Here is a 27,507-nt window from a genome sequence, read left to right on the forward strand (position 1 = left end):
CTGTGGCAGAAATGCATAGCATATGATACATATAACTTTACTATTCATACCAAAACAGCTGAGCTCAAGAGTTATTTCTAGATACTGTACAGCAAACACTGTTTTTTGGGGTTTTTTTTAAACATTTCTAAGTTAAACTTTACAACTTAGTATTTTTGGTGTGATTTTTTTCTCGGGGCTTGTCTACACAAAAAAGTTGTACCTCTTCAACTATACTGATATAGTTAAAGCAGTACAACCCACCTACTGTGGACACAGTTATATCAGTACAAAGGTGCCTAGTACTGATATAGGTTATTGCTCTTCCCATATAGTTAAACTATAGCAGTATAACTATGTTCACACTAGAGGTTGTACCAGTATAACTATACATTTTAAAAAATATATCTCTGACAGTTTATACTGGTACAGAAACTGTGTGGAGACCAGGATTTAGACCCAATCCTTCAAACACTAAAGCATGTGTAACTGTACTCAAAGAGTAGTTCCATTCAGGGGTCTGACTGAAAAAAAGACCTGATGGCACTCCTCCAAACTCCTCCACCCACAAAATAAACTGCTTCCTTGTCAGTTGCTTAGAATGAGATGCTGCTTACTATAGATTAGAGGTTCTCAACCTTTTTCTTTCTGAGGCCCCCCCAAACATGCTATAAAAAACTCCATGCCCCCACCTGTTCCACAACAACTGTTTTTCTGCCTATAAAAGCCAGGGCCGAGTTAGGGCAAGCAGAGCAATTGGCCAGAGCCTCATGCCATAGGGGGCCCTGCAAACTTAAGTTGCTCAGGCTTCAGCTTCAGCTGCTGGTGGCAGGTCTTGGGGCTCCAGGCTTCAGCTCCACATGGTGCTTCGGCTTTCTGCCCTGGACCCCAGTGAGTCTAACGTCCCATGCTTGGCAGACCCCCGAAACCTGGTCACAGCCCCCCAGGGCCCTCGTTGAGAACTGCTGCTATACATCATGTAGTTGTTCAAAGTATGATCATATGACCTCTGAGCTCTAATGGGCTCCTTGAACTTGGCTCCCGCCCTCCCCTCAAGTGGAGTTTTAGTATGCCATGTGCTCTGTTAGGCCCCTTGACTGAGGCGGAGAAGATAGTCCTATCTTCAACTTGTCACCCACCTATGGCATCAAAGTGAGATGCTGCTGACAGTAAACTGTGCAGATCACTGATCCCTCCTCTCCTTTCTTACATGAAGAATGAAAGAGTTAAGAACGCTGACATATAAATCATCATCACTGGGCACCTGAGTTTGCACCTTAATGAAATAAATGGGGCAGTTCATACCTTTCAGAGCTATTGTTTCAGGCTCTTTGCAGACTTGCATCTTGCCTTCAGTTTGTGTTTTTGAGGTTTTCTCTTTTTTTAAATGAGATTCTGGAGACCATCGTCACTTCAGATATTTTCTATATTGGCTCAGTCTCCATTTACGTCAGTGCTAGTAGAGTTATGAACATGTTTAATTTTTGCTGGTTTGGAGTCTCAGGTTGCAAAAGCACTGAAGAAATAGATTCTTGTTTATACTTGACAAGAGTTTTGTGATCATTTCAAGCATTAATTGAACAAAAAACTGTTTACTAGGGATCTGGGCTTAAACGAATTTCATAGAAAGACAGTGGACTTTTTTTTAATCAGAAATTAATCAGTCTAGTTAAACTTCTCTTTCTGTTGGGGGTGGAAGAAGAGACAAGTTGCTTAAATAAGTTTTAAACAGTTGATTATTGTCCCTTATTTATTGGAAAGAATAGATGACCTCTGGCTTATTCTCAGTATTGCAAGCAGGCCAGAGTACAAGCTGAGCGAATAATGCAACAGTTCTGGGACAGAGGGCTGGTCTACACTACAAAGGTTTTACAGTATAGCTATACCAGCAACGCTTGCTGGTGGAGAGGCTACCCTGAACAAGATAAACTACCCTGGCAAAAGGACTCTTCTGACCGTATAAATTGCATCTACACGGGGGATTTTGCCAATATATCTATGCTAGTTAAGGGTGTGATTTTTTTTTTTCTCACTCCTAACTGAAATAACTATGCTGGCAAAACATGATATGACAGTTTTTTAACATATAGTACCTGTAAGCAAACAGATTTAGAAGGTTGTTATTTAATTGATAAACTATCCAAACGGTGATTTACATTGAAGTAAATACGTCAGTTCACAGTGGGGATGTTGTGGATTAGAACAGAAAGTTTAAGGAAAAAGCGGCAAAAATAAAAATGGTTATTTTTGGTGACAAAGCTGTATAAGACTTTCAAAAAGTATTGGATTTAGTACAAGTAAGGGTTCTTGCTGGAGCAGGAATGTTTTCCTCATCTTTTAATCCGTTTAATGAAGGAGAAAAGTTTATGGACTCTTATTGCCTGCCATGGAAAAAGTTGTTTTAATTGGGAAATATGATCATTGGAACCCTGCAGAGATGCCAGTCTCCTAAGTACAGGAGAAAAGCTGTACCTACCCATGGTATTTAGGAAAAAAAGCATCTTTGACCTCTGAAGAAATCCTAAAATATTGTAATTGTATCTGTACACTTACTTCCTGAATGTATAGCACAGGAAAATATAATCAGGCCCATGGTTCCTTCCAGAACCATCTCACTTTGACATTTCTCCTGTACAGATTTGAATACCTCTTTAATTTTGATAACACGTTTGAGATTCATGATGACATTGAGGTGCTGAAGCGAATGGGAATGTCCTTTGGGCTAGAGGCAGGCAAATGCTCAGCAGAGGATCTAAGAACTGCAAAATCATTGGTGCCAAAAGCTTTAGAAAGCTATGTCACAGGTAAGTTAAATGAAGCTTTTAAATATTATCCTTGATTAAATTCAAAGCCATAACTTACTGAAGCATTTCTAATTATGTCAAACTACATAAGCATGAGGCATAAGACAGTTTGAAGTAGATTTATGAAAGCCAGCAGGATCCCACAAATGACTGGTGGTTTTAAAATTAATCTTCGATGGGCACATGTAGACTTAATTTAAAATTGTTTAGAATATCAATTCATGAATGGGCTGCAGTGCAAAGGAATAATTCCATTAATAGTTTCTGGTGAAAACATAATCCTTAAGACTCAATAATATAGCCCAAGCGCCTCAAAATGACAGTATTTTCCTTGCATCATTGCTACTCCTTTTTAGGCTCAAAAGAATCCTGGATAACAGGAACAGGAAAGACCTATAAAAGGGAGTCCATTTCTCTTTTTTTCTCCTCTCCCTCACTCCCCCAAAAATGTGTGGAATAGAGAGCACCTTAGCAGAGGACAAATCTGATATTAGACTGCTCTTTCAGCTTATTGAGGAGATTCTCCTTATAAATCTCTCATTTTGCATGGACCACATATTCCTTTGTATTTGTACAGCACATAGCAAAACAAGGCCCTGATTTTAATTGGCCCTCTGAGTACTATTGCATTATAAGTATTAAATAAGAATGAGATGATGTGTGTTTTAGAGCAGCGGTTCTCAAACTGTGGGTCAGGACCCCAAAGTGGGTCACAACCCCGTTTTAATGGGGTCACCAGGACTGGTTTAGACTTGCTGGGCCCATGGCCAAATCCAAAGCCCGACCCATCCGCCCCAGGCTGAAGCCGAAGCCCAAGGGCTTCAGCCCTGAGTGGCGGGGCTCAGGTTGCAGGCCCCCTGTTGGGGCTGAAGTCCTTGGGCTTTGACTTTGGAGCTTCTCTGCCCGGGGCAGTGGGGTTCGGGCTTTGGCCCCCCTACCTGGGGTGGCGGGATTCAAGTGGGCTGAGACTTCAGTCCTCCCTCCTGGGGTCATGTAGTAATAGAGGGTCATGGTGCAATGAAGTTTGAGAACCCCTGATTTAGAGGAAATAGGGCATGTGTATCTGGAGATATGGATTCTGTTACTGATCTTGAGCAAGTGATTTTCACCTTTGTGCCTTATGTATAGTGTTTGAGAACTATTGATGAAAAGCACAAAGTGTCATTAACTAAATTAAACTTCCTAGAAAATGTTACAACCCTCTTTTATTAAAAGGTAGAACTTGCTTTTAAAATTAGGAGTGTTTATCTCTTTTATTAGAATTGCAGCATGCCAGTCTAATAGCTGGACTCTCCTTGAGTAAGATTTTGGATGTTTGTTAAAATGTATTGTATAGGTTCTTGAAATAATTACTTTCTGCATTTTCCTATCATTGCAAGTATCATTGTAAACTTATGCTTTCTCCTATATATTCAGTCTTCTTTCGTTGTTCTTCAGTGACATTTGAGTCCAGTGTTTGTGACATTACTTCTCAGTATTATGAAAGTCTTTTTGGATATTAACTCCAAGGTTGATCACATCCTGTACACAAAGAGGATTTTCTCTTCCCACCCTCTTCTCCTAGACATTCTGCTTGGATGAACTGCTTAATGGTCATAGCTAGGTGGGCTTCCAGTTATAGACTTAGACAGCATGCTGCAGTATTGTAGGTTACTTAATGCTTCTGGTCCTTGGCTGTTGTCAGTCTAAACTTAAATTGTTCTAAAGTTCTCTTAAACTTTCTGGTTCACTTTAGGAGATCTTCCACCGATGAAAGGAATGTTACCCAGTAAATCGCTAAAAAGAAATTTCAACACTTAATTTTCAGAAAAATTGGAACACTGCCATTAGCCTGGCACCTGTGTTGTTAATCTGATTCTCACTTCACCTAATGTCTGTTGTATTGATTTGCCTTGTTTATTATTTTAAAAAATCTTGGGTCCCTTTCCTGTAGCTAAGAATAGAAGATTAATTTTTAATACTTTGTTCCCTAAGTGTAGAAGCTCTATAGAAGGTAATGGTATTTCTGCTACAAATGAGAGAGAAGATTTTTTTCTGTTGCAAACAAAGTAATTTTATAGATCTCCCTGGGAGGATAATGCAGTTGGAACCTGTCCAGTCACTTAGATGATAATTTATAATATATACATTGGTATAAGTTTTTATATTCTTAAAGAAGCAACATTTTTGTTGTTGGCATAATTTCTTTGGTAACACACTAGTATTCCACATCCACATAGGCTTCTGGCTATTAATCACAAGTCCTGTATTGACTTCCCCTTTATACAAAGTACTCTGGACCAATACTGTACTCTTTAGATGTGGGTTGTTTTTGAGTACATTTTTCAAAGCTGTCTTATTTTGGTTATGAGAAAATATGGCCAAAAGTTCTGGTTCTTTTAATCTGATATTGTGTACTAAAGTGTGTGCATTTAGTCTGAAGGTTTCTTTTATTGGTTGGTCCTAATATAATTATGCAGTGTGAGGATCAGTATAAATTATGTAGTTACTACAATCAGATGCCTGTATTAACAAATAGGAGTAGCTGTCTTAAATATGTTTTGCAAAGATATCAAAAAGAGGGCATTTGCCTTATTACATGGTTCTCTCAGCAAAGTATAACTTCCCTTCTTAACTTTGGTATGCTTTATTTCTTATACTACCAGAGCAGAATTTAAGGTTAAGTATCCACATTTTATGGCTTATTTCCATCAAATTTGCCATGTTGCTTTAAAATATATAGACTTCAATTAACTACTGTTCAAGAATAGCAAATCAATGTCTTGTATTTATGTACTGGTTACGTTTGTTGCAGACAACAAAGTTTAGAGCTTTCCCACACTGGCCTACCCCATGAACTAGACTATGATGGAAGAGAAACCTCTGTAGTTGATGTCAGAAGTAAAGAATTATCTGAATCAGCTCATTGCTAGGTATCTCCTTAGCAAAGCATACTTACTGTACACAATGATGAGAGCTTCAGGCTGTGTCTACAGGACAAATTTCTGCTTGCATAGCTATGTCAGTCAGGGTTGTGCTCTCTGACTGACATAGCTCTGCCTGCAGAAGTCCTTACTGTAGATGCAGCTATACCAGCAAAGCTTGTTTCTTTTATGGGGATGTTTTTACTGTATTGCTTTTCCTATACCACTAAAGCACTCCTAGTGCATACCTGGCCACAAAGACTGGGCCAAGACTGTGCTGCTATTTTAGAGAAACAGATACTGAAGGCTGAAGATTAATTATGGTAGTGTTGTATTTGCTAAATGAACATGCATAACCATTGGAGAAGCAAAGCGGATAGGATCTCCTAGTCTGGAGTTACGTGGATAGATTTGGTGAAAAATCTACAACCAAATATGACCATCTCTGCTAAAAAAAATTACTTTTCTTAAAGAATATGTTACTTCCCAGCCCAAAATAACATTTTAGAATTGCTTATACAGATTAATGCAAAATATATGAAAGAATCTTTTAATTTATTAACTTTTTAAAGTTTTCATTGTACAAAAGGCTTACATTTTATCCATTCCCTCAGAAAGCCCCCTCTCTCACAAATGTATACACTCTTACTTTTTAATTTTCTCTAGATCTCATTGTGCGAAAATTAATCATGTTATTTTAAATAAAAGCTTGAGAGTACTTTTACCTAAATTAGTAGGAGTCTGGTCCAAAATTTAACTTAAAATACCATATTGGTATAGCACACAGCTATCTCTCTATGTATCTTGAACCATAAATGCTGAGTTTGTTAACAAAAACCAAGGGTGTCTTTTTTTGGGGGGGGTAGGGAGGAGGAAAGAAGGGGTTTACTACTGCCGGCACTGAGAAGACAATACAGTTTCTGAACAAGAACGTGTATTGTATATAGAGTGGGGTAGTAGCAGCATTGTACTTTAGATTGCGATTAGTTTATTGTTTACTCTAAAATCCACATGCTTACTTAGAATGTCTTGGAAATTGCTGTGATCCAGGGCAGACACAGTGGTACAATATAAGGTTTCCAAGATACAGTCCATCCCTCCCACCACCACCAAAAAAAGAAACTGTAAAATTTTCATGTCACATGATTAACTTTTTTTGTGCACAGCTGGGGGTCTGAGCCTCCCGAACTGATACCACCTACACTGGATGGATCTCCAGCACCTACTTCCCCTTTAGCAAAGCAATATTTTAAAAAGTTATTCAGGGTAAACATTGGATCTACACAGTGGCTTGATCCGGAGAAAGTCATTTGTGCAGGTGCAGCAGGCCTGGGGGCTCTACTGCAATCAGTGTCTGCAGACATGCTGACAGAGTATGTACCTTGAGGTGATGTTCTGTGGCCACTGAACCCAAGTATACTCCTGGATGAATTCTGTGCCAAAAAAAATAAAAATTCTGCACATAATATTTTAAAATTCTGCATATTTTATTTTCAAAATATAATCACACCAGTTTCAATTATTTTGGTAATTTATTTCAAAATACCTGTCAACAGCTATGTCAACAATACACACAACAACAAAAAACATTCCACCAGGAGTAGAAAGTTAAAGAAACCCCTATTGCAACCCTGTTCCAGTTGGGGGGGTGCGGGAGGGGGCTGCATGGCATCCCCTCCCCCAGAGCCCAGCTGTGGGGCACCCTCCTCCCCCCCAGATACCTGCACCCCAGAGCCTTTACTCCCTCCCAGATTCTTTACTGTCCTCTATGCCTGCTGCACTGGGCACTCCGCTCAATGCCAGCTGGGCTCTGCAGAGTTCTGCAGCACCAATTCTGTGCGAATTCTGCAGTGGCACAGAATTCCCCCAGGAGTACTAAGTAGCATCCACGTACTGTAAGTCTGAGTCCTACCTTTGTCAGCTTCCTGAGACTGAGGCCTGGTCTATATTTAAAATTAATATTGACCTAGCTATGGCGCTTAGGGCTGTGAAAAATTTTGCGGCACAATTACGTTGACCTAATCTAATCCCCAGAGTAGACGCAACTAGGTTGACAGACTTGACCTCTTGAAGAGGTGGTTTAACTACATTGACAAAAAACCCCTTCTGTCAAAGGAAGACTCTACACCATGGCACTGTAGTGTAAACATATTTTGGCCTTGGCTACACTTGCAGATGTACAGCGCTGTGAGTTAAACCTGACTTCGTACAGCTGAGTAGGGAAAGCGCTGCAGTCTGTCCACACTGACAGCTGCCCAGCGCACTGTCGTGGCCACATTTGCAGCATTTGCCGCGCCATTGGGAGCGGTGCATTATGGGCAGCTATCCCATAGAGCACCTCTTCCCATTCTGGCGCCGTGGGTTGTGGGAAGGGGGCGTGGGTGCGGGGCATTCTGGATCCTGTCCCAACGCCCTGTGATGCATCACTTTGCATCCCAGCAATCCCTTTGTTTCCGTCCACCTTTGGCGCCATCTTTCAACGGTTTCTGTGCAGCGCAATCTGTCTGCGGGAAATGGAGCCTGAACTGCTGAGGTATATGCTGACTTATCTCGCCAGCACGTCACATTTGGCTATCGAACTATTCCTTAAGATCCAAAGTGACAGTGAGAGTGAGGAGTCCGACGATGCTATCGAGCCGCGTAACACGTATGACACAATATTGCTTGTGGCATTCACGGACATGCTCAGCACTGGGGAACACCGCTTTTGGGCTCAGGAAACAAGCACCGAGTGGTGGGATCACATCGTCATGGAAGTCTGGGATGCGGCGCAAGGACACGAGATTGAGAGCTGCCCTGCCAGTAGAGAAGCGGGTGGCTATTGCAGTCTGGAAGCTGGCAACTTCAGACAGCTACCGGTCGGTCGCAAACCAGTTTGGAGTGGGAAAGTCGACCGTTGGAATCGTGTTGATGCAAGTTTGCAGGGCCATTAATTGCATGCTACTCAGAAGAACCGTGACTCTGGGTAACGTGCAGGATATAGTGGATGGCTTTGCACAAATGGGGTTCCCTAACTGTGGAGGGGCAATACATGGGACGCACATTCCTATTCTGTCACCACCCCACCTAGGATCCGAGTACGTTAATCGGAAGGGGTATTTCTCTATGGTTCTCCAGGCGCTTGTGGATCACCGTGGGCGTTTCATTGACATTAACACAGGCTGGCCCGGAAAGGTGCATGACGCACGCATCTTTCGGAACACTTGGCTGTTCAGGAAGATGCAGGCCGGGACTTTTTTCCCAGAGCAGAAGATCACGGTAGGGGAAGTTGAAATGCCCATTGTGATCCTTGGAGACCCCGCTTACCCGTTAATGCCGTGGCTCATGAAACCCTACACAGTGAGCCTTGACAGCAGCAAGGAACGGTTCAACTACAGGCTGAGCCGGTGCCGAATGACTGTGGAGTGTGCCGTTGGCCGTTTAAAGGGCTGCTGGCGATCTCTGTACTGAAAGCTGGACTTGGCTGAAAACAGCATCCCCGTGGTTATATCCGCATGCTGTGCCCTCCATAATATTTGTGAAGGGAGTGGGGAAAGCTTCACTCAGGCATGGACCTCTGAAGTTCAACACCTGGAGGCTGAATTTGCACAGCCAGAGAGCAGGGCTATTACAGGGGCCAGCCCAGGGCTGCAAGGATTAGGGATGCCTTGGAGCAATTTGAGGCTGAAAACCAGCAGTGATATCTGGTGCCCTGCAGGAGAGTGAAGTGCAGTGGTTCCAAGCTTGAGGAATCAGTATTTGCTAAGCAGACTTGCAGTGCCTGTTTATTTCCTGGGCTAAGGAGTCTTTTACGTTATGCAATAATAAAGAATGTTTTCAAAGGCAAAAAATCCATTTATTGAAAAGAAAAAAATATATTTATTGAAAAGAAGGGGGTGGAGTGGGGAACGGTACAATCACAGATTCGCGTATGTCCTGTCTGGTATGCTGTGCAGTGAGTGCTGCACTTCAGGATAGCTATACTGCATGGTGATGGGGGTTGAGTGCAGAGGGTAAGGGTCGTTGTTTTCAGGGCTGGGTGGTGAAGATACTGGTGTTGGAGGCAGCTGGTGGCGTGAAGAACACAGAAGTTGGGGAAAGTGGTTTGGAGGTGACAGTGGGGCACAACGGAAAGAGTTTTGGGACAAGGGCTGTAGAGGGGGTGGCGTTTGCGTTTGCAGGACTGCTCCTTCTGCATGGCTACGAGCTCCTGGATAGCGTCTGCTTGGCACTCCAGGATGCTTATGAGCCAATCCGTGCTTTGCTGCCGGTGCTCCGTGCCTTGGCGCCGGTGCGCTGCGTTTTCCTGGCGGATCCTGCTTTCTCTCTCCCTCCAGTTCTGTGCTTTCTCATTCTCTTTAATAGATTGCTGCATCACTTCTTGCAGCATATCTTCTTTGCTTTTTCATGGTCTCTTCCTGAGTCTTTGCAGTCTCTGAGCAGGTGATAAGAGGGACGGCTGAGGTCTCAAGGTTGATGCAGCTGTATAGGCAAAATGCAACATTTAACAGAGGCAGCATGGTTTATACCAGACAGAGTAATGATTCCCCCCACACTTGAGTAGAAAACAAACAGGGTCTACACAATTGCATAATTTTCCCGTCCGAAACGGAGCCCACGTATCCCACGGGAGCCTCAAATGGTGAGTAAGGGGGACTGATTATTTCAGGGCTGCACTGTCCTCTGGGTTTCTGTGCCTTGGGGAGAGCCAACAGCTTCAGGGGGCACCTACACTGAACACTGTCCCAACATTTTCCACAGGAGTTCGTCCTGGACGGCATCTCGCTGCTGAGGGTGACCTGGGAAGCAAGGGAGGGTTTCTACTGCAATGCGGCTTCCGCCGTGGCCCATACACAGCTTGCCTGTGTGCAGCAATGGTCCCCCCGCCCCTCGTGGCACAGTGGTGCGGACACGTTAGCCTGGCTGGGACAAGGACCACGGTGGCTCTCCCAATAAACCTGCGCAAGCGCATTGCACACGTTCTGGATGAGACATTCGAGGAGATTACCGAGGCCAATTATCGCGATGTGATAAACCACATCAATGCACTATTCTGCATCTAGGCATGCGTGCCTAACCCCCCTCTCCCAAAGAGCCCGCACCGAAAAAATTCCTTCCCGAAAAAAAAATGCTTACCAGGAACCTGCTCTTCTGTTTGTCCTCCACCAAGTACCGGCCGCTGCGACTGGCTACCTTCCTCCTGGCTCGAGAAGAGCTCCTGGCTGCATAGCTCCAGGGATTCCGGGGTCTCTCCATCCGGCCGACCACCCTCACTCCCGTTTTCCTCCTCCTCCTCCCCCCCTCCCCCACTGGCTCTGAAGTGTCCATGGTGGTGCTCGGACTGGAGGTGGGGTTAACCTCAAGTATTGCATCCAGCTCTTTGTAGAATCGGCAGGTCGCGGGGGGAGCACCCGAGCGGCCGTTTGCATCGCGGGCTTTGCGGTAGGCACTCCGCAGCTCCTTCCCTTTAATCCTGCACTGCAGGGTGTCCCGGTCATGGCCCCTTTCCATCATGTCCTTTGATACCTTCCCGAAGGTATCGTAATTCCTATGGCTGGAGCGCAGCTGGGACTGTACAGCTTCCTCCCCCCAAACACTGATGAGGTCCAGCAACTCGCCATTGCTCCATGCTGGGGCTCGTTTGGCGCGTGGAGGCATGGTCACCTGGAAAGATTCACTGATAGCACTCCACACCACGCTGGGCTGAGGGATTTTTAAAATTCCCGGGGAATGTAAAGGGTGGGTCACATGGTTGGTTACCTGAGGCCAGGGCAGTAGAGTTTGAACTGATGACCAGAGTGGCTAGAATAGGCATTGTGGGATACTGCCGAATACTTCTGGAGGCCAGTCACAGAGCATTGGGCGGCCACACTGGCGCCGCAGCGGCAGCGCAATACACACTATTCCTCTCGGGGACGTGGAGTACATGCAGCGCTGCAGCCACAGAGATACAGCGCTGCAAATGCCCTGCCAGTGTGGACAGGGAGTGAGTTACAGCGCTGGGGGCGGCTTTACAGCGCTGCAACTCGCAAGTGTAGCCAAGGCCTTTGAGTGTTGTGATAGTTGCTCTCTGCCTTCACACTGCAAGGGCTCCTTCTGAAAGGTAGGCCTGAAAGAAAAGCTTCTGGTTTTTAAAGAGCCGAGATTTCAGAATACTCTAAAACCCACTTGAATACTTCCATTTTACTTTTAAGTATTGCCAAGGAAAATAATTTCAAATAGAGGGAAGATGAAAGACTCTAGTAAGCAACAGTATTAGGGTAATGTAAAGCATGCCATATGCTTCTCGCCCATTTCCTGAACAATAGAACTGAATATAAACAAAGAAAAGCAAGTAGCTGTGACTTTGATGGATGTCAGAATGTTCAAATGGGTTGCTGAGCTTCAGAAAATGCCACCCTAATAAGAGCTCTATACTAAAGACTGGCATAAGATCATTGTGGTAAAACCTTAACTATGGGAGCACTACCATCCCACTATAATGCATCCGAAGAAGTGAGGTTTTTACTCACGAAAGCTTATGCCCAAATACATCTGTTAGTCTTTAAGGTGCCACCAGACTCCTTGTTGTTTTTGTTACTATAATGCTGTGTCACACTAGAATTAGCAGGTCATTTGGTCAAGGGTTCCTCCGATACAGAGGTTTTTCCCCACCCCTCAAAAAAGTGCTGATTTTAATAATCAAAGTGCTCTAACAGGATTGATTTGAAAACTGGCTGGGGTGGACTTTGGGAGGGAGAGAGAGAAAGGGAACACCCATTAGATGAATGGGTCAGTTCACACCTCTCAGAGCAATTGTGTCTGACTGTATTCATTTCCATGGAATGTTCAGATACATCTCATTGAGATGAATGCACCACTTTATACTCCTGGAATTCTCTGGCTGCAGAGGGTTGTGCAGACCCCGTTCTCCTACACTAGAGCCTGGTCTACACTAGGTAATTAGGTCGGTATAACTACATTGCTCAGCAGTGTGAAAAATCCACACACACTCCCGAGCGGCACAATTAAACCAATCTAACCTCTGATGTAGACAGTGCGAGGTTGACAGGAGAATTCTCCAGTCAACCTAGCTACTGCCTTTCTGGGAGGTGGATTGCCTACACCAACAGGAGAACCCCTCCCATCAGCATAGGTAGTGTCTTCACTGAAGTGCTAATGCGGTGCAGTTGTGGCACTGCAGTGTTTTAAATGTAGACAAGTCCCAAAGGATTGTCTATGACAAGAGTTGCTTCAGAATAGCTATTCCTCATTAACTCCCTGTGTGGATGCTTTTATTCTAGGATAGGAGTTTTTTGTTCTGAATTAGCTGAATCCATTTTGGATTAGCACTCTATTGTTCCAGATGATGAAACAAAAGAAATGGTAAGACTGTGTGCTCACTCGGGCACAAGCTGTATTCAGGGCAGGCTTAGTGACCACCAGCTGGCTATTCCTGGTCTACATAGGCGCCGACTTCATGGGTGTTCCGGGGCTGGAGTGCCCCCGGGAAAAAATTACGGGTGCTCCGCACCCACCAGCAGCCAAGCTTCCCCTCCCCCGAGCACGCTGCGTCCCCACTTCTCTCCCTCCCAGCGATTCCTGCCCCCCGCGCCTAACAGCTGTTTGGCGGCACTTAGGACTTTGCGGGAGGGAGGGGGAGAAGCGGGGATGCAGTGCACTCAGGGGAGAAGGCGGGGCTGGGGCGGAGACTTTGGGGAAGGGGTGTAATGGGGGAGGGAAGGGGTGAGGGGGGCGAGCACCCACTGGGCAGAGGAGAAGTCGGTGCCTATGCTGGTCTATACTCGATCACTTCACCTCACCTGCATAAGCACAATAAACTAAATGCTGATCTCAGTAGTTAGTGAGGTATGGAGCAAAGAGAGAACAGCTATTTCCCACAATTTAGATATTAAACTGATCTTGAAGTTACAGTACTTGGAACTTATTTGACACTTTCAACAGAGCAGATTTAATCTGAAAGTCATTCGTGGAAAATAAATACTGAACATTTCCGGAGTACCACTTTTGATGATGATGATGTACGAGCAATGTTATGGTTAATGATGCAAAAATAGTATATGGTGTTTAAATTAAAAGCTAGACATCCAAAACCAAGTTAAATGCAGATTCTAACATTGTAAGGAAAGAAAAATGTTGCTGTAACTTTAATGTGTAACTGTGTTGTCTTTTAGATATGGCTACAGGACTTTCATGGTTGAACCAGGGGTTACTTTTAAATTCATCTCATTCAGGTTCAACTTTAGAAGCAGCTGGCGGTACCTCTATTTCTAAATCAAGGTAACTAGAGAGTGATTTTTCTATTTCAAACAATGAAAGATAGTTTCCTGCGATACTCATATTGAGAAAGTGCAAAATTCACCCCAATGCATCACTTACCCTCTCAAAATAGGGTGTTATCGCACAGGAATGAATTTCACCCCAACTAAATATAAAGGACACTATGGTCTGGACTACACTAAAAAGTTAGGTTGATCCAGCTGCATCGCTCAGGCGTGTGAAAAATCCATAACCCTGAGTGACATAGTTAAGCCGAACTAACCCCCAGTACAGACAGCGCTAGGTTGACCAAATAATTCTGTCGACTTAGCTATCGGCTCTAGGGAAGGTGCATTTCCTCTGACGACAGCAAAACCCGTCCTGTTAGTGTAGGTAATGTCTACACCAGTGGTCTCCAACCTTTTTACGCACAAGATCCCTTTTTGAATTTAAGTGCCACGCAGGATCTACCCTGCCGCACTTACTCCATCCCCCTTCCAGCCGTCACTCACTCACCCTCACCCTCACTCACTTTCACCAGGCTGGGGCAGGAAGTTGGGGTACTGGCTCTGGGCTGGGGCAGAGGGGTTTGGAGTGTGTGTGTGGGGCCTCTGGGCTGAGCCTGGGGCAGTGGGTTGGGATACATGAGGGGGTGAGGGGTGCAAGCTCTGGAAGGGAGTTTGGGTGCAAGAGGAAGCTCCAGGCTGGGGCAGAGTGTTGGGGTGCAGAAGGAGGTATGGGGTGCTAGCTCTGGAAGGGGGCTCAGGGCTGGGGTGCTGGCTCCGGGAGAGAGCTCAGGGCTGGGGTGCAAGCTCCCACCAGGCAGCACTTACCTCAAGCAGCTCCCTGTCAGTGGCACAGCAGAGCTAAGGCAAGCTCCCTGCCTGCCCTGGCCCCACATGGCTCCTGGAAGCGGCCCTCACACCCTTGCGGCCCTTGGGGAGGGGGGCACATGGCTCTGCGCGCTGCCACTCTCTGCAGGCACCGCCCCCACAGCTCCCATTGGCCGCAGTTCTCCATTCCCAGCTAGTGGGAGCTGTGAGGGGCGGTACTTGCAGGCAGGAGCAGCACACAGAGACCCCTGCCTCCACCCCTCCCCCGGGGCCTCAGGGACAGGCTGTCCATTTCTGGGAGCGGGGTGGGACCAGGGCAGGCAGGGAGCCTGTCTTAGCCCTGCTGCGCCACTGGATTTTTAGTGGCCAAAGATCACGATCGACTGTCAGAGACTCCAGGATCGACCAGTTGATCACAATCTACTGGTTGGTGACCACTGGTCTACACTGAAGCACTACAGAGGCACCACTGTAGCATTTCAAATGTACAAAAGTAGTTTCGATGATGACTGATTTTTGGAACATTCTAACTTTCTGATAAAAGGCTGCTTTCCACAGACAATTTCTGATTTGTAGTCTTTGCCAGAGGAAAATGTGTGTGTGTGTACATTTGAGGTTAATTGGACAAACTGTGTTTGTATAGGAGACTTGAAAAGTGGTGTGTCTTCACCTTTTAGAAAGATCTAAAATAGTTTGTTCATAATTCAGAACCCTTTGTGAACAATTCAAACTTTTTTTATATACATTATTTATTGTGAGGAGTAGGATGAGACTTTTTTTTATTGCGTTTTCACCCAAGTTGGAGCCTTGAGGATTTTAGTTGAAATTTTTGGTGTCTGTACATGTTATTTCCCTAATTGTGCTGGCAAAAGTTATAAGTTCCACACTGCCTAATCCTTGCTTTAATTTTTAAATTTCTTGGTTGTGAATTGGCTTTAAAATACAAATTGATCAAAAGACCTAAATGTTTGTCATCGTGTATTTGGGTAGAAATCCTGTTTTTTCTGGCCCCTAGAGTTCCTAACAAGTTCTTGCTCATGGCAGTTCACCTCTCAATGCACACACACTACAGCATAGACAAGGCAATGGGAGAATCATTCCCTTTTGATTCCTTCTCTTGGCTTCAGGAGCTTCCCTAGCTGGGACAAGAGAAATTGGCAAACCCCCTATTGATCCTTGCATTCCTTTTGCTTTTCTGCACTCCTGATCCCTTCCCTGATCCCTTCCCCAAATACTAGATTCATTTTAAATTAAAATGTTTCAGGTAGTTCCTTGTTGGTAGCTTCTTTGTTAAATACAAACAAGAAGCCACAAAAAGCTCTCAAACATCATGAGAAATTCTCTCAAGTTACAGGATGACTTTTCTGTTCTTTTGATAGTGGAAATCCAGGATTGTGTCTGGATGCTGAAGTGGCCTTAGCAACTGGACAGTTCCTTGCCCCTGGTAGTCAACAGTCCAGCAGTGCAACATCACGTTATTCGGAGTCACGAGGAGAAACCCCATGCTCATTCAATGATGAAGATGATGATGATGACGATGACGATTCCTCTTCCCCAGAATGAAGACAGGAGAAAACAGAATATACAAGATGCTGCTTTTATGTGTTTTTAGTGTGAGCTCCTGGTTTTCATGATGTAACTTCAGTTTCTTGCCTTTGTTTGCACTGTGTTCAGTTAAACTAAATGGAAACTTGCACGCATACACACACAAAAAGCACCCAAAGTTAAGAGACAGATTGAAAACTTTTTATAACTGAACACAGTGTGGTATACTGCCACAGAGCAAACAAAGCGTTTCAACTGCAACCAAGGAAAAAAGCAAAATCCCTGAAGATTTAGCAGACTTGCTAAATGCACAAGTTTATTTTTCATAACTTGGGACATTGCTTCTCCAGTTTCTCTCTTCCTCTTCATTTATCCCACACAGAATGGAGATGATTATAGTGTTGTCCAACAGATGCTGATTCTTACATTGTCTTTAGGCTTTGCTACCTTTTTAAAAAAAAAAAAAAAGTAAAATAGTTTTAAATACCTTATGTATTAAAACCATTATGGAGAGGGGCTATTAGGATGTTTGCTTTGTTCTGTTCAACTTGCTGTACAGAAGAGTCTTAAAGTAATATAAAATGCAAGTGGCGAAATTAATCTTGAACTAGATGAAATCCATTTTAGATATTTTAAAGAATGAAATTAGTATATGTCTGTTGAAGGGTTCATATTTTTCCATTATTTTATTCCATTGATATTTTGGGCCTAATTTATTATAAATAACTGATTGTTAGCCATTACATAGAGTCAGGATAAAAATGGTGGTGTTCTCTACACCAACACTAATTTTTTTAAAGAAAAAATGTTAGTGAAGAAAATAGTGTTAATAAGTTGTCTGATAGTTTAAAAATAAATTCTCCCTTGAATATCTACACAGACCTTAACCTACTCTAGAAAACCAAATGGAATATAATAGCAAAAGAGTTTCTTTCTATAGTAAGGACTTCATACATTTTCAGGCAGTGTTTTAATTTTCAAGGGACACAGTCACATAAAATATTATTTTAGGAACTAAACTTTTTAATTTAAGATTCTTGTGAAAATCTAACTTTTCACTATTTATGCAGTTTGACTTTTTGCATTTCATTCAGTTAGGATAATGAAAACAGACTAATCAAATTAACTTTTTGTTTTTAGTTAATTCCATTTTCCAACTGTTCTGCACTAACTGACACCATGCTGGCACTGCAGGGGAACATTTAACTCCAAACAACTGTTTTCACAGCATTTTTTTTAAAGGAAAAATGGGATCTGATTTTTATACTCTGTCAAGTTAGCAAAAATAATTCTCACACTTCAGAAGTAGGCATTGGGGTAGTAGTAATTTTGCTTTAATATCACCCAAAGGATGTTCACAATCATGTCAACCCAAAATGTTAGTAAATTGGGCCTCTTTAGTGAATAAATTGCACCTCTGTTTACTGAAGGTCACATTAATGGAAAATATTTATTTGCAGTTTTGGAAGAGGTAAATGTCTAAACTACTGGATTTTATATTTGACTCCATTGTGACCAAAGATGCTGTTAAATATGTTGAGTCACAGTGAAGTTATTGCATTTAGTGGAATATAACAACAACAAATCATACCAGTACAATGGTTAAACATAGGGGGGGAAACTGTTTAAAATGTCTTTAAAGGGCTGAATTAGGCTCCCAAAATCTCAGAGTTGAGTCCAATTCTATATTTAGCATCACAACTTGGTGCCTAGAATGTCTCCGAACAGATATTTTTTTAAACATTTAACACTTAATATCAAAGCAGAACAGGTTGACCTGAAATGTTTTAATATGCAAGTTTAAACTAGTCCCAGTTTTTACTCTTTTCAATATGCTAAACCTAATTAATGAAATGATAAATTGAAATAATTCCTTTTTTATCTTCATAGTCCATGTAAATATTTTAGGTATTTCTAAATACCCATATTAGCTGTTAGACCACAATGACTAGGGCTGTTATTTAGTTAGGAGTTTACAAATTGCCTGCATCCCTATTGAAGATTTGTTGCAATCTGTCATGTTTACACACATTTGGAGGAGAGGTGGCTAGCAAAGTTATAAGGAAAATTTTCCTCTATGCTTATCAAACTACCTGCCAATCTGCACAAGACCGGTGGGATATCCCATGAACATAGGTCACAGAGACAGTTGGGCAGTAATGTCCTCTGTCTTGACTCACGTTAATAATCTATTCTCAGATTATTACTACAGTAACTACCACTTGAACTGGCACTGTAAATGTTGGGTCAGTAATATCTGATGGGGGCAGGTTATTTCAGTGGTGTCTCTTAGCTTGGAGACAATCCCTTTGGAAAGTGGTTTCTCTGTTTATGAAACCACTTTAAAAAAAAAAAAGTCAGTGTGTTGTCCAGGATCTACCCCATCCTACCATCCACCAAACATTGCCGCAGGCCTTGGAAAACAAGGAAACCCATAAGCACCACTTTAAACACTAGCCCAAAGAGGAGCACTAATAATTTTGCTTTAATGATAAAAAGTCGACAAAAAATATTCTTTTCCAGGAGCTTGGCATGCTTGCTCCAGTTGAAGTCCATAGCAAAACTCCCATTAAGAGTACACTGCACTACTACTCGCTTTTGGCAAGTACCATGGCGTAGCATCACCAGCCTCTCTGCTGTATTTTAATACCAGAAAGTATGTAGCTTTATTAACTGGTCTGCTTCACAAATTGATCTCCCACCGCTGAAAATAGTTAAATCATACAAAGGCCAAAACAGAAAACCAATTTTGAGACTTCAAAAGGAAGTTGCTTGAGATCCTATGTTCCAAGTTCCAATCCAGAGGGAATTTTAACACAAGCAGTTGTGGTTTTATGGTTACATTAAAGTCTGGGAACTGGTCCTCATCCAGGTGGAGAGTCACTTGACCTCCTTTTTGCCTGATGAAGCCTGCTGCAAAATTGCAGGACTGCACCAAAAACTGATGGTGCATCTCAATTGCGCTTTAAATGGATCTGAATTAAAAGGAGACTTCAAATTGCGGAGCACCCACAACTTCCATTGAGTCAATAGGAGCAATGGGTGTTCACGCCCTCGAAAAGGCCCTTTAACTCTGAGTGGAACCAGGAGGCATTCCATAGTAATGTGATCATTAACAGCTTGACTGGTTCTCTCATCTTCGGTTTAGTTGCCATATTGTGTGATACAGCTAATATGGCCATTGTTATCTGGTGATAGGTAGCAATTAAACTTTAAGCATAAAGAAAATTGTGATATGAACATTTGAAAAGTGACCTAGTGGTTGAGAGTGCTTTTTTGTTGTTTTGTTTTTTGTACTGCTATTCTGGATTATTTAAATGTTTATTTATTGGGTATGATTTACTAAAATTATTTGAGGAAATACATGAAGTAATTAGCTGTGACCAATATAATTGTGTGTATACATTTTAAATCTATTGCAGTAAACATCTTTACATATTAAACATCTTATTTTAGGGATTGGGGGCTTTTTTAAACTTAGGGAAAGAGTCAATAAAACCTGCTAGACTGTACCACAAATATCCCAAAAATGTGTGTGTTTCCAGGAGGAGGATGGAGGGTATTTCTACTGTGTGGAAGTTAGCTCTAACGTTTACTGAATCTGGCCTTTAATGATTACACTACAGTTGTGCCAGTTTTTTCATTTCTGCAAGCCAAATGTTGGTTCTACTGAAGTCAGTGGCAAAATGAATCTACTCTAAGAGCTCATCTGTATGAGAGTTATTCCAGTTTAGCTGAAGGTGTGCTTTTAAACTCACTTACTGAAACCAAAATAAAAATATCCACAGAGGAGTTTGCACTGGTTTAAGAGTGGCTTATTCTGATTTAGGTTGCAGAGATTCGTAATAGACTTAAACTAAACTGCAACAAGGCTGCTTTAAACCTCACAGAAGTTTGCATCAGTTTAACTAAAGCAGTTCAAAATCAGACCTTTAAGGCATGTCTACACGTACAACGCTGCAGTGATACCGCTGCAGCGCATCTGGTGAAGACACTCTATGCCGATGGGTGAGAGCTCTCCCGTCAGCATAATAAAACCACCTCTATGAGTGGCAGCAGCTATGTCAGTGAGCGAGCTTCTGTCCATACTGACGCCTATGTTGGTGTAACTTATGTCATTCAGGGGAGTGGTTTAGTCACACACCCGAGCGACATAAGTTCTGCCAACATGGGCTGTAGTGTAGACATAGCCTTAGTTAAACTGGCACAACTTTCTTGTATGGAGAAGTTGTTTGCAGGGTTGATGTCATAATATTAGAAAGACAAAGTGGGTGAGGTATTGGACCACTTCTGTGTAGAGCTCTGTGTAGGTTGAAAGCTTGTCTCTTTCACCAACAGAAGTTGATCCAATAAAAGATATTACTTCACCTGCCTTGCAACAAGGTGTGATAGAGTCAGAGTTCGATCCTAAATAATCACTGTTCTCAAATAAGTCACTGTTCTCAAATAAGCTGTTTTAGGGTAGAATCTATCATTTAAGGACATAGTTGTCAAATTATCTTTATTTTTTTTCCCTCCACACTACCGTCTTAAACAAAATCACCTCTAAAATGTATTCATTACAATCTAAAAATTAGATAATGGTCATTTGAATAATTAATGGGCACTTTAAAACTGAAAATATCCAGAGGCATTTTAAAAACACTTTACTTTACTTTTAATTAGTCTAAAAGCCAAACTACCCTGATTTAGAAAAAGTAAAGCAAGTAATTGCAGGATACATTTAACATAGACTAAACCAGGGTCAGTAACCTTTCAGAAGTCCTGTGCCGAGTCTTCATTTATTCACTCTTATTTAAGGTTTCGCATGCCAGTAATACATTTTAACGTTTTTAAAAGGTCTCTTTCTATAAGTCTGTAATATATAACTAAATTATTGTTGTATGTGAAGTAAATAAGGTTTTTAAAATGTTTAAGAAGCTTCATTTAAAATTAAATTAAAATGCAGAGCCCCCCGGACCAGTGGCCAGGACCTGGGCAGTGTGAGTGCCACTGAAAATCAGCTCGCGTGCCGCCTTTGGCACACGTGCCAGAGGTTGCCTACCTCTGGACTAAACAAACCAAAACAAAAATGGGCTTTCAGTCTTGACCCATGCAGTTGTGCCTTGTAATTACAGATGTCTCTTAATTGCATGATCCTACTATACACTAAATGCTGGACTATCCGGATACAGTGAGACAGGGCTAGGACTATCTTTGAGCTTATTTAACTTTGTCCCTCTTTGGGATTACACATCATGATCACAATCTAGAAATGTCACTATCTTTTTGGTTAATCTAAGCTTCCTTTAGTCAGAATAAGACTTCGGGGGCACTTAATGCTCTTGCAATTGTCCCATGCCTGGGATGTGATGAAGCCAAAGGCCTGTTGCTGTTGTTTATTTAAGAGGAGAGATCCCCTCACTAGGTGAAGCAACATTCATTATGACATTATTAAAAATAACTTAAAAACAGTTGTTTAGAACAAATTCCCTTATCTGCATAGTTAATAGCAGAATTTTAAAGTTGAAATTACTCTTTAGTAATAATATTTAGTAGAGCTGTTAATTAATCGCAGTTAACTCACACGATTAACTCAAAAAATTAATCGTGATTAAAATGATTAATCACGATTAATCACACTTATAACAATAGACTACCAATTGAAATGTATTAAATATTTTTTGATTTTTTTTATATTTTCAATATTGATTTCAATTACACCACAGAATACGAAGTGCACAGTGCTCACTTTATATTATTTTTGATTATATACACTGTAAAAATGATAAAAGAAATAGTATTTTTCAATTCACCTCATACAAGTACTTAAGTGCAATCTCTTTATCGTGAAAGTGTAACTTAGAAATGCAGATTTTTTTTTGGTTACATTTAGAGCCTACAAGTCCACTCAGTCCTTATTCTGCCAATCGCTAAGACAAATAAGTTTGTTTACATTGATGGGAGATACAGCTGCCCGCTTCTTATTTACAATGTCACCTGAAAGTGAGAACAGGCATTCACATGGCACTTTTGTAGCCAGCATTACAAGATATTTACATGCCAAGCATGCTAAACACTCGTATGTCAATTCATGCTTCGGCCATCATTCCAGGGGACATGCTTTCATGCTGATGATGCTCATTAACAAAATAATGCGTCAATTAAATTTGTGACTATACTCCTTGTGGGGAGAATTGTATGTCTCCTGCTCTGTTTTACCCGCATTCTGTATATATTTCATGTTATAGCAGTCTTGGATGATGACCCAGCACGTGTTCGTTTTAAGAACACTTTCACAGCAGATTTGACAAAATGCAAAGAAGGTACCGATGTGAGATTTCTAAAAATAGCTACAGCACTCGACCCAAGGTTTAAGCTTCTGAGGTGCCGTCCAAAACCTGAGAGGGATGAGGTGTGGCGCATGAGACTTTTAGAAGTCTTAAAAGAGCAACACTCTGATGTGGAAACTACAGAACCCAACCACCAAAAAAGAAAATCAATTTTCTGTTGGTGGCATCTGACTCAGATGATGAAAATGAACATGCGTCAGTCCGCACTGCTTTGGATTGTTATCAAGCAGAACCCATCACCAGCATAGACGCATGTCCTCTGGAACGGTGGTTGAAGCATGAAGTTTTAGCGCATCTGGCACATAAATATCTTTCAAAGCCAGCTACAAAGTGCCATGCAAATGCCTGTTCTTACTTTCCCTGTTACTTACGTGACATTGTAAACAAGAAGCAGGCAGCATTATCTCCTGCAAATATAAACAAATTTTTTTGTCTGAGTAATTGACTGACCAAGAAGTAGGACTGAGTGGACTTGTAGTCTCTAAAGTTTTACATTGTGGGTTTTTTTTTAATGCAGTTATTTTTGTACATAATTCTACATTTGTAAGTTCAACTTTCATGATAAAGAGATTTTACTACAGTACTTGTATGAGGTGAATTGAAAAATATTTTGTTTTTTACAGTGCAAATATTTGTAATCAAAAATAAATATAAAGTGAGCACTGTACACTCTGTATTCTGTGTTGTAATTGAAATTAATATATTTGAAAATGTAGTAAACGTCCAAAAATATTTAAAATAAATGGTATTCTATTGTTGCTTAACAGCCCCATTAATTTTTTTAAGCTCTTGACAGCCCTAATATTTAGTCTATTATCATTACCCAGGCTAAGTGAAATGCAGAAGATAACCCTCGTCATGTTCTGGCTCTCATGTACTAGAATAGCTGTAATGGGTAGGCTGCAAATGCTGCCACGGGATGTTCAAGTCCTAGTGAACACAGATTTTTTTATTTGAATTTAAAAACAAATTCATGGGAATATTTCAGTTGATCTTGGTTTTTGTAAAATCTAAGTTTGGTGACTGTCAACCTTTAATAGAATGTATATTTGATTGGTTAAAGCTGGTTTTTATCCCATTTGATTAACATTTTGAAGTACCATGAAATGCACAGAAGCAAGAAAATTCTGCATTAAATATTAATTAAACTCTGGGTTGACAGTCTGTCCATGCACCAAATATATAGAAGATACTCTGTATTATGCCCTTGAAATCAGTGTATTAGCCTGAAATCTGAATGTTTTGTTGGAGTTTGTTAAACCTTTAATGTAATGATAAGGGTTAATAATAGCTTTGGGTTTGTTTTTCAGGTAATATGGTGATTAGAGACATTTCCTCATAAAAGCACCTTCTGGATAAAAACAAATTTTGTGCACTTCCCCTGTCTCTGATGCAATGGCACATGCATCTTACACAGAACACTTCAAATAGGCTCGTAATTTAGTCAATTTGTATAACCCTTATATCATCAAAAATTCTTACCGTGAAAGATTAGTCCTGCTTCCAGTAGTGCTGTTCATTACATACCTGTAAAAACAGAGGGTTTAAAGCTCAACCTGTCCCTCCAGGGACCTGAGTGCAATAATTATCCCAGGAGCAAGACACCAAGCTGGATATTTTTATTTGGGTCTCCTGCATGTCATTGTGAGATATGACAACAGAACAAGCCAGGACACAGTTTAAAGTCGGTAGATGTATGTAGGCACTTCTGAACAATGGGATCTGGCAATAGATCATTGCTCTCTTAAAGCAGATGATGATACTGGGCAATAATCTTATGTATCAACCTATATTATGGAGCCATTACAGCATGAATGAGTATGATAACAATTGTAATTTTCTAAAGATAATAATTGAAGTATTTATCCACCATATGGACTAAATTCTGCATGGAGTTAACTTTTTAAAACCCTTCCTTTTTGTGTTTGAAATGCTGAAACCACTTAAAAGCCCATTCATGGTTTTAACCACTTTTCTACTTATTTAAGTTAACAGAAGAGTAGGCTCAGTCATGGGCTTGGATGTTTTATGCCAAGTTTCAACTCAGACCAAACTTAAAGAAAGATTTGTGAACTCCTGAAAAATGGAAGCCCTGAGACAACTTTAGCTATAGTGGCTCGAATTGGTGCTGCTGTAAATTGTATAGGATTTAATTATTTCTAGTACTTCAGCTATAGAACGAGTGGAAATTGCTGATCTTTGCTTTATGGTGATCAATTGAGGGTTTGATTCATTCTGTTCTCCTACTGAATCTAATAACCTTATGGTCTTTTCCCTAAAGTATTTACTGGCATAAAATGATTTACTGTTTTTCTGTCAAAGTGTTTGCGCATTAAATAAAAGCATTTTTACATCTCCCCTTTCCTGTACTGCTAAAGCCTTATTAATAAGACCTGGTCTACACCTAAAACTTAGGTCAACCTAACTACCTCGCTCAAGGCTGTGAAAAATTTCTCGCCCTGTGAAACAGGTTAGGTTGACCTAATCCCCACTGTAGATGCAGGTAGGTAGATGGCAGAATTGTACCATCAATCTAGCTACCACCTCTCAAAAGGTGGATTTACTATAGTGGTGGAAAAACCCCATCTGTTGCTGTAGCAAATGTCTATGCTACAGTGGCATAGCTGTGCTGTGCTGTGCTGCTGTAGTGCTTGTAGCGTAGACATAGCCTAAAGACTTTCCCAAAGTAAACTGCCATCTAACACATTATAGGCTTTCTGGGCAACTTACTTCAAACAACTTGATGCAGATTTTTAATATTCCATGAGTTTCTTTCTTGCTGGGTATCTTTTAATTATAACCCTATTATTTTGTTTTGGCAAAGGCTGCTATTAAGCTATCTTGATTTGTTTTTTCTGATCAAGTAACGTTAATTTTTACTACCACATTGTATATGACTATTAGTAGCATAAAAGGAATGTCATAATATTATATATGCTTCAAACACTGACAGACAGAAATACAAAGTACATAAAGTTTTACTTTCCTAATGGGAACATTGGTATTAGCATACAGTGTATTGGATCTAATAAGGAATTATTACTTTGCAGTCTTCACACTTTGTAAATAAATACCTGCTATTTTTTTATGGAAATTTTATAGAAGAAGCTATTTCTGTATACTCAACTGATCCCATGTTTACTGAAAATGCTGCAAGGGAGAACTGTATTCCACAAAATTGGGGTGGGGGGAGGAAGGAAATAAACACATCTAATTGAAGTGAAAAGCATGCATATGTTGGAGAAAAACAGCCTCCAGCTGTTTATAACTTGAGAAGTAAAGCTGAACTGTAGAAGAACAGAATAAAAGAATTTAAAGACAACTGGGGTTGATCTTGTTTTTAAGCAAAACATTGTTGAAGGGGAAAGCTGCTCACATTTAATGTTCGTAGCATGTGTTCTCCATTTCAAAAAAGCCTCCTTACAGTGTAAACTCCAGGGGAAAAAGAGTCAAGTTTATCTGATGTTTTGAAAATAAATATTTAAAATTCACTAATTGTAGCCTGGTGGGTAGTTTTCAGTTCAGAGGAACCTAATGTGACATCCAGTGAAAGAAGATGGTTTTGTAGAATCTCTTTATATTGGGTCAATTTAATTTATTAAAGTATATTAGGAGACTATTTTCTTATGTAGCTCATAAAAAAAAATCACCTCACCTAGAGCTAGAAAAATCCCCCAGGATCAGCTAATTAATTTCCCTGCTAATATACAATTATACCTGTTGTAAATTTACTATGGTTTTGTTCAGTCTTGATTTAAATGTCAAGTGATGTGGCTTCCTATTCAACAGTCTTATACATCTTCCTGTCATGAAGATTTTCCTGATATTCATCCTAATCTCCCTCTATTAGTTACAGCTCACCACTCCAGATTCTGTCTGTTACATGCTAAATAATTGTCTATATCTTTCAAATATCTACAGACCATTACCATATCCACACAACCCACCTCCATACACACACTTAGCAGATGAGTACCTTAGTAATCAATAATTTGTTTAATTTGGTCTAAGAAGTTAATTTCTCTTCCCCCTTGATCATTTTTGTTGTTCTTCTCTGAAGTCCTTCCCCTTTTTCTGGTATTGATGTGTCCTGGATTAACTAACTTCTCAGATGCACTGTCACCAGTCTTGTTTTCCTAACTTACCTGAACTACGCATGGTTCAGTAGTTTTCTCTCTCGAGTCTACTAGCTGTTAAACATTAAAAACCTGCAGGATTGGGCATTCACCCCTGTGAAACAAATCCAAACTCTAGTGTAGAGCACAACCAGGAAAGATTCTCTCATAATTTGCCGTTCTTAAGGCCAGCTTGCACTTGGAGGGATGCCTTCATGGATGGACTTAGTAGCAGCCTTAGCCCCAAAAGACTATATAATGTGTGGCTCCTGTGGGCCAGAGTTGTGTTTAAATGAAGAAGGGCTATGCCCACAAGCCCATGGTCTTTAGACTCACAACTACAATGATTGCCTCCTCTGTGGTTTTGAGTCAAACGTAATTCTAAAGATGACATCACAAAATTATTCACATCTGTTCATTTAAACTAATCCCCAGCAACACTTCCCTTCAGCCTCCTTCACTATTCCAAGAACAGATAAATTGCTACATCAGGGCTTCAGGAGGGTTTTGTTGTATTATCTCTAAGCAAGCTCATAGCTAAAACTTGTTATTTCTCTGTAACCTCTCTCCTACCAATATTTTTCCTGTTCTGAGTAAAAAGGGAGAAGTTCTCAATTTAAAACAATGTGTATTTTCTGTGCTAATTTTCACCTTCCCTCTCTGAAACCAATAGAAAGATTAAGGAAATGATTAAACATAACTCTCTTCACTTCCCCACCTTCTCTCTAAAAAGACCAGCACAAACTAGTTGTGAAGTA

The 27,507-nt window shown here is 41.2% G+C and overlaps 1 protein-coding gene across 21 annotated transcripts in view; it reads left to right on the top strand.

Annotated features, from left to right (window-relative positions):
- The window catches only part of TFDP2 (transcription factor Dp-2), a 172,414-nt gene extending 155,604 nt beyond the window's left edge, over positions 1 to 16,810 (top strand). For all 21 annotated transcript variants that reach the window (XM_042853634.2, XM_042853635.2, XM_065556919.1 and 18 more), the window contains 3 exons: positions 2,617 to 2,783; positions 13,840 to 13,945; positions 16,137 to 16,810. In XM_042853634.2, coding sequence (XP_042709568.1) covers positions 2,617 to 2,783; positions 13,840 to 13,945; positions 16,137 to 16,320 — 457 coding nt within the window. In that variant the 3' untranslated portion in view covers positions 16,321 to 16,810. The remainder of the gene's footprint in view (positions 1 to 2,616; positions 2,784 to 13,839; positions 13,946 to 16,136) is intronic.
- The last annotated feature ends 10,697 nt before the right edge of the window (positions 16,811 to 27,507 follow it).

The sequence above is a fragment of the Chrysemys picta genome, chromosome 9 (genome assembly GCF_011386835.1).
Source record: "Chrysemys picta bellii isolate R12L10 chromosome 9, ASM1138683v2, whole genome shotgun sequence".
NCBI lineage: Eukaryota > Metazoa > Chordata > Testudines > Emydidae > Chrysemys > Chrysemys picta.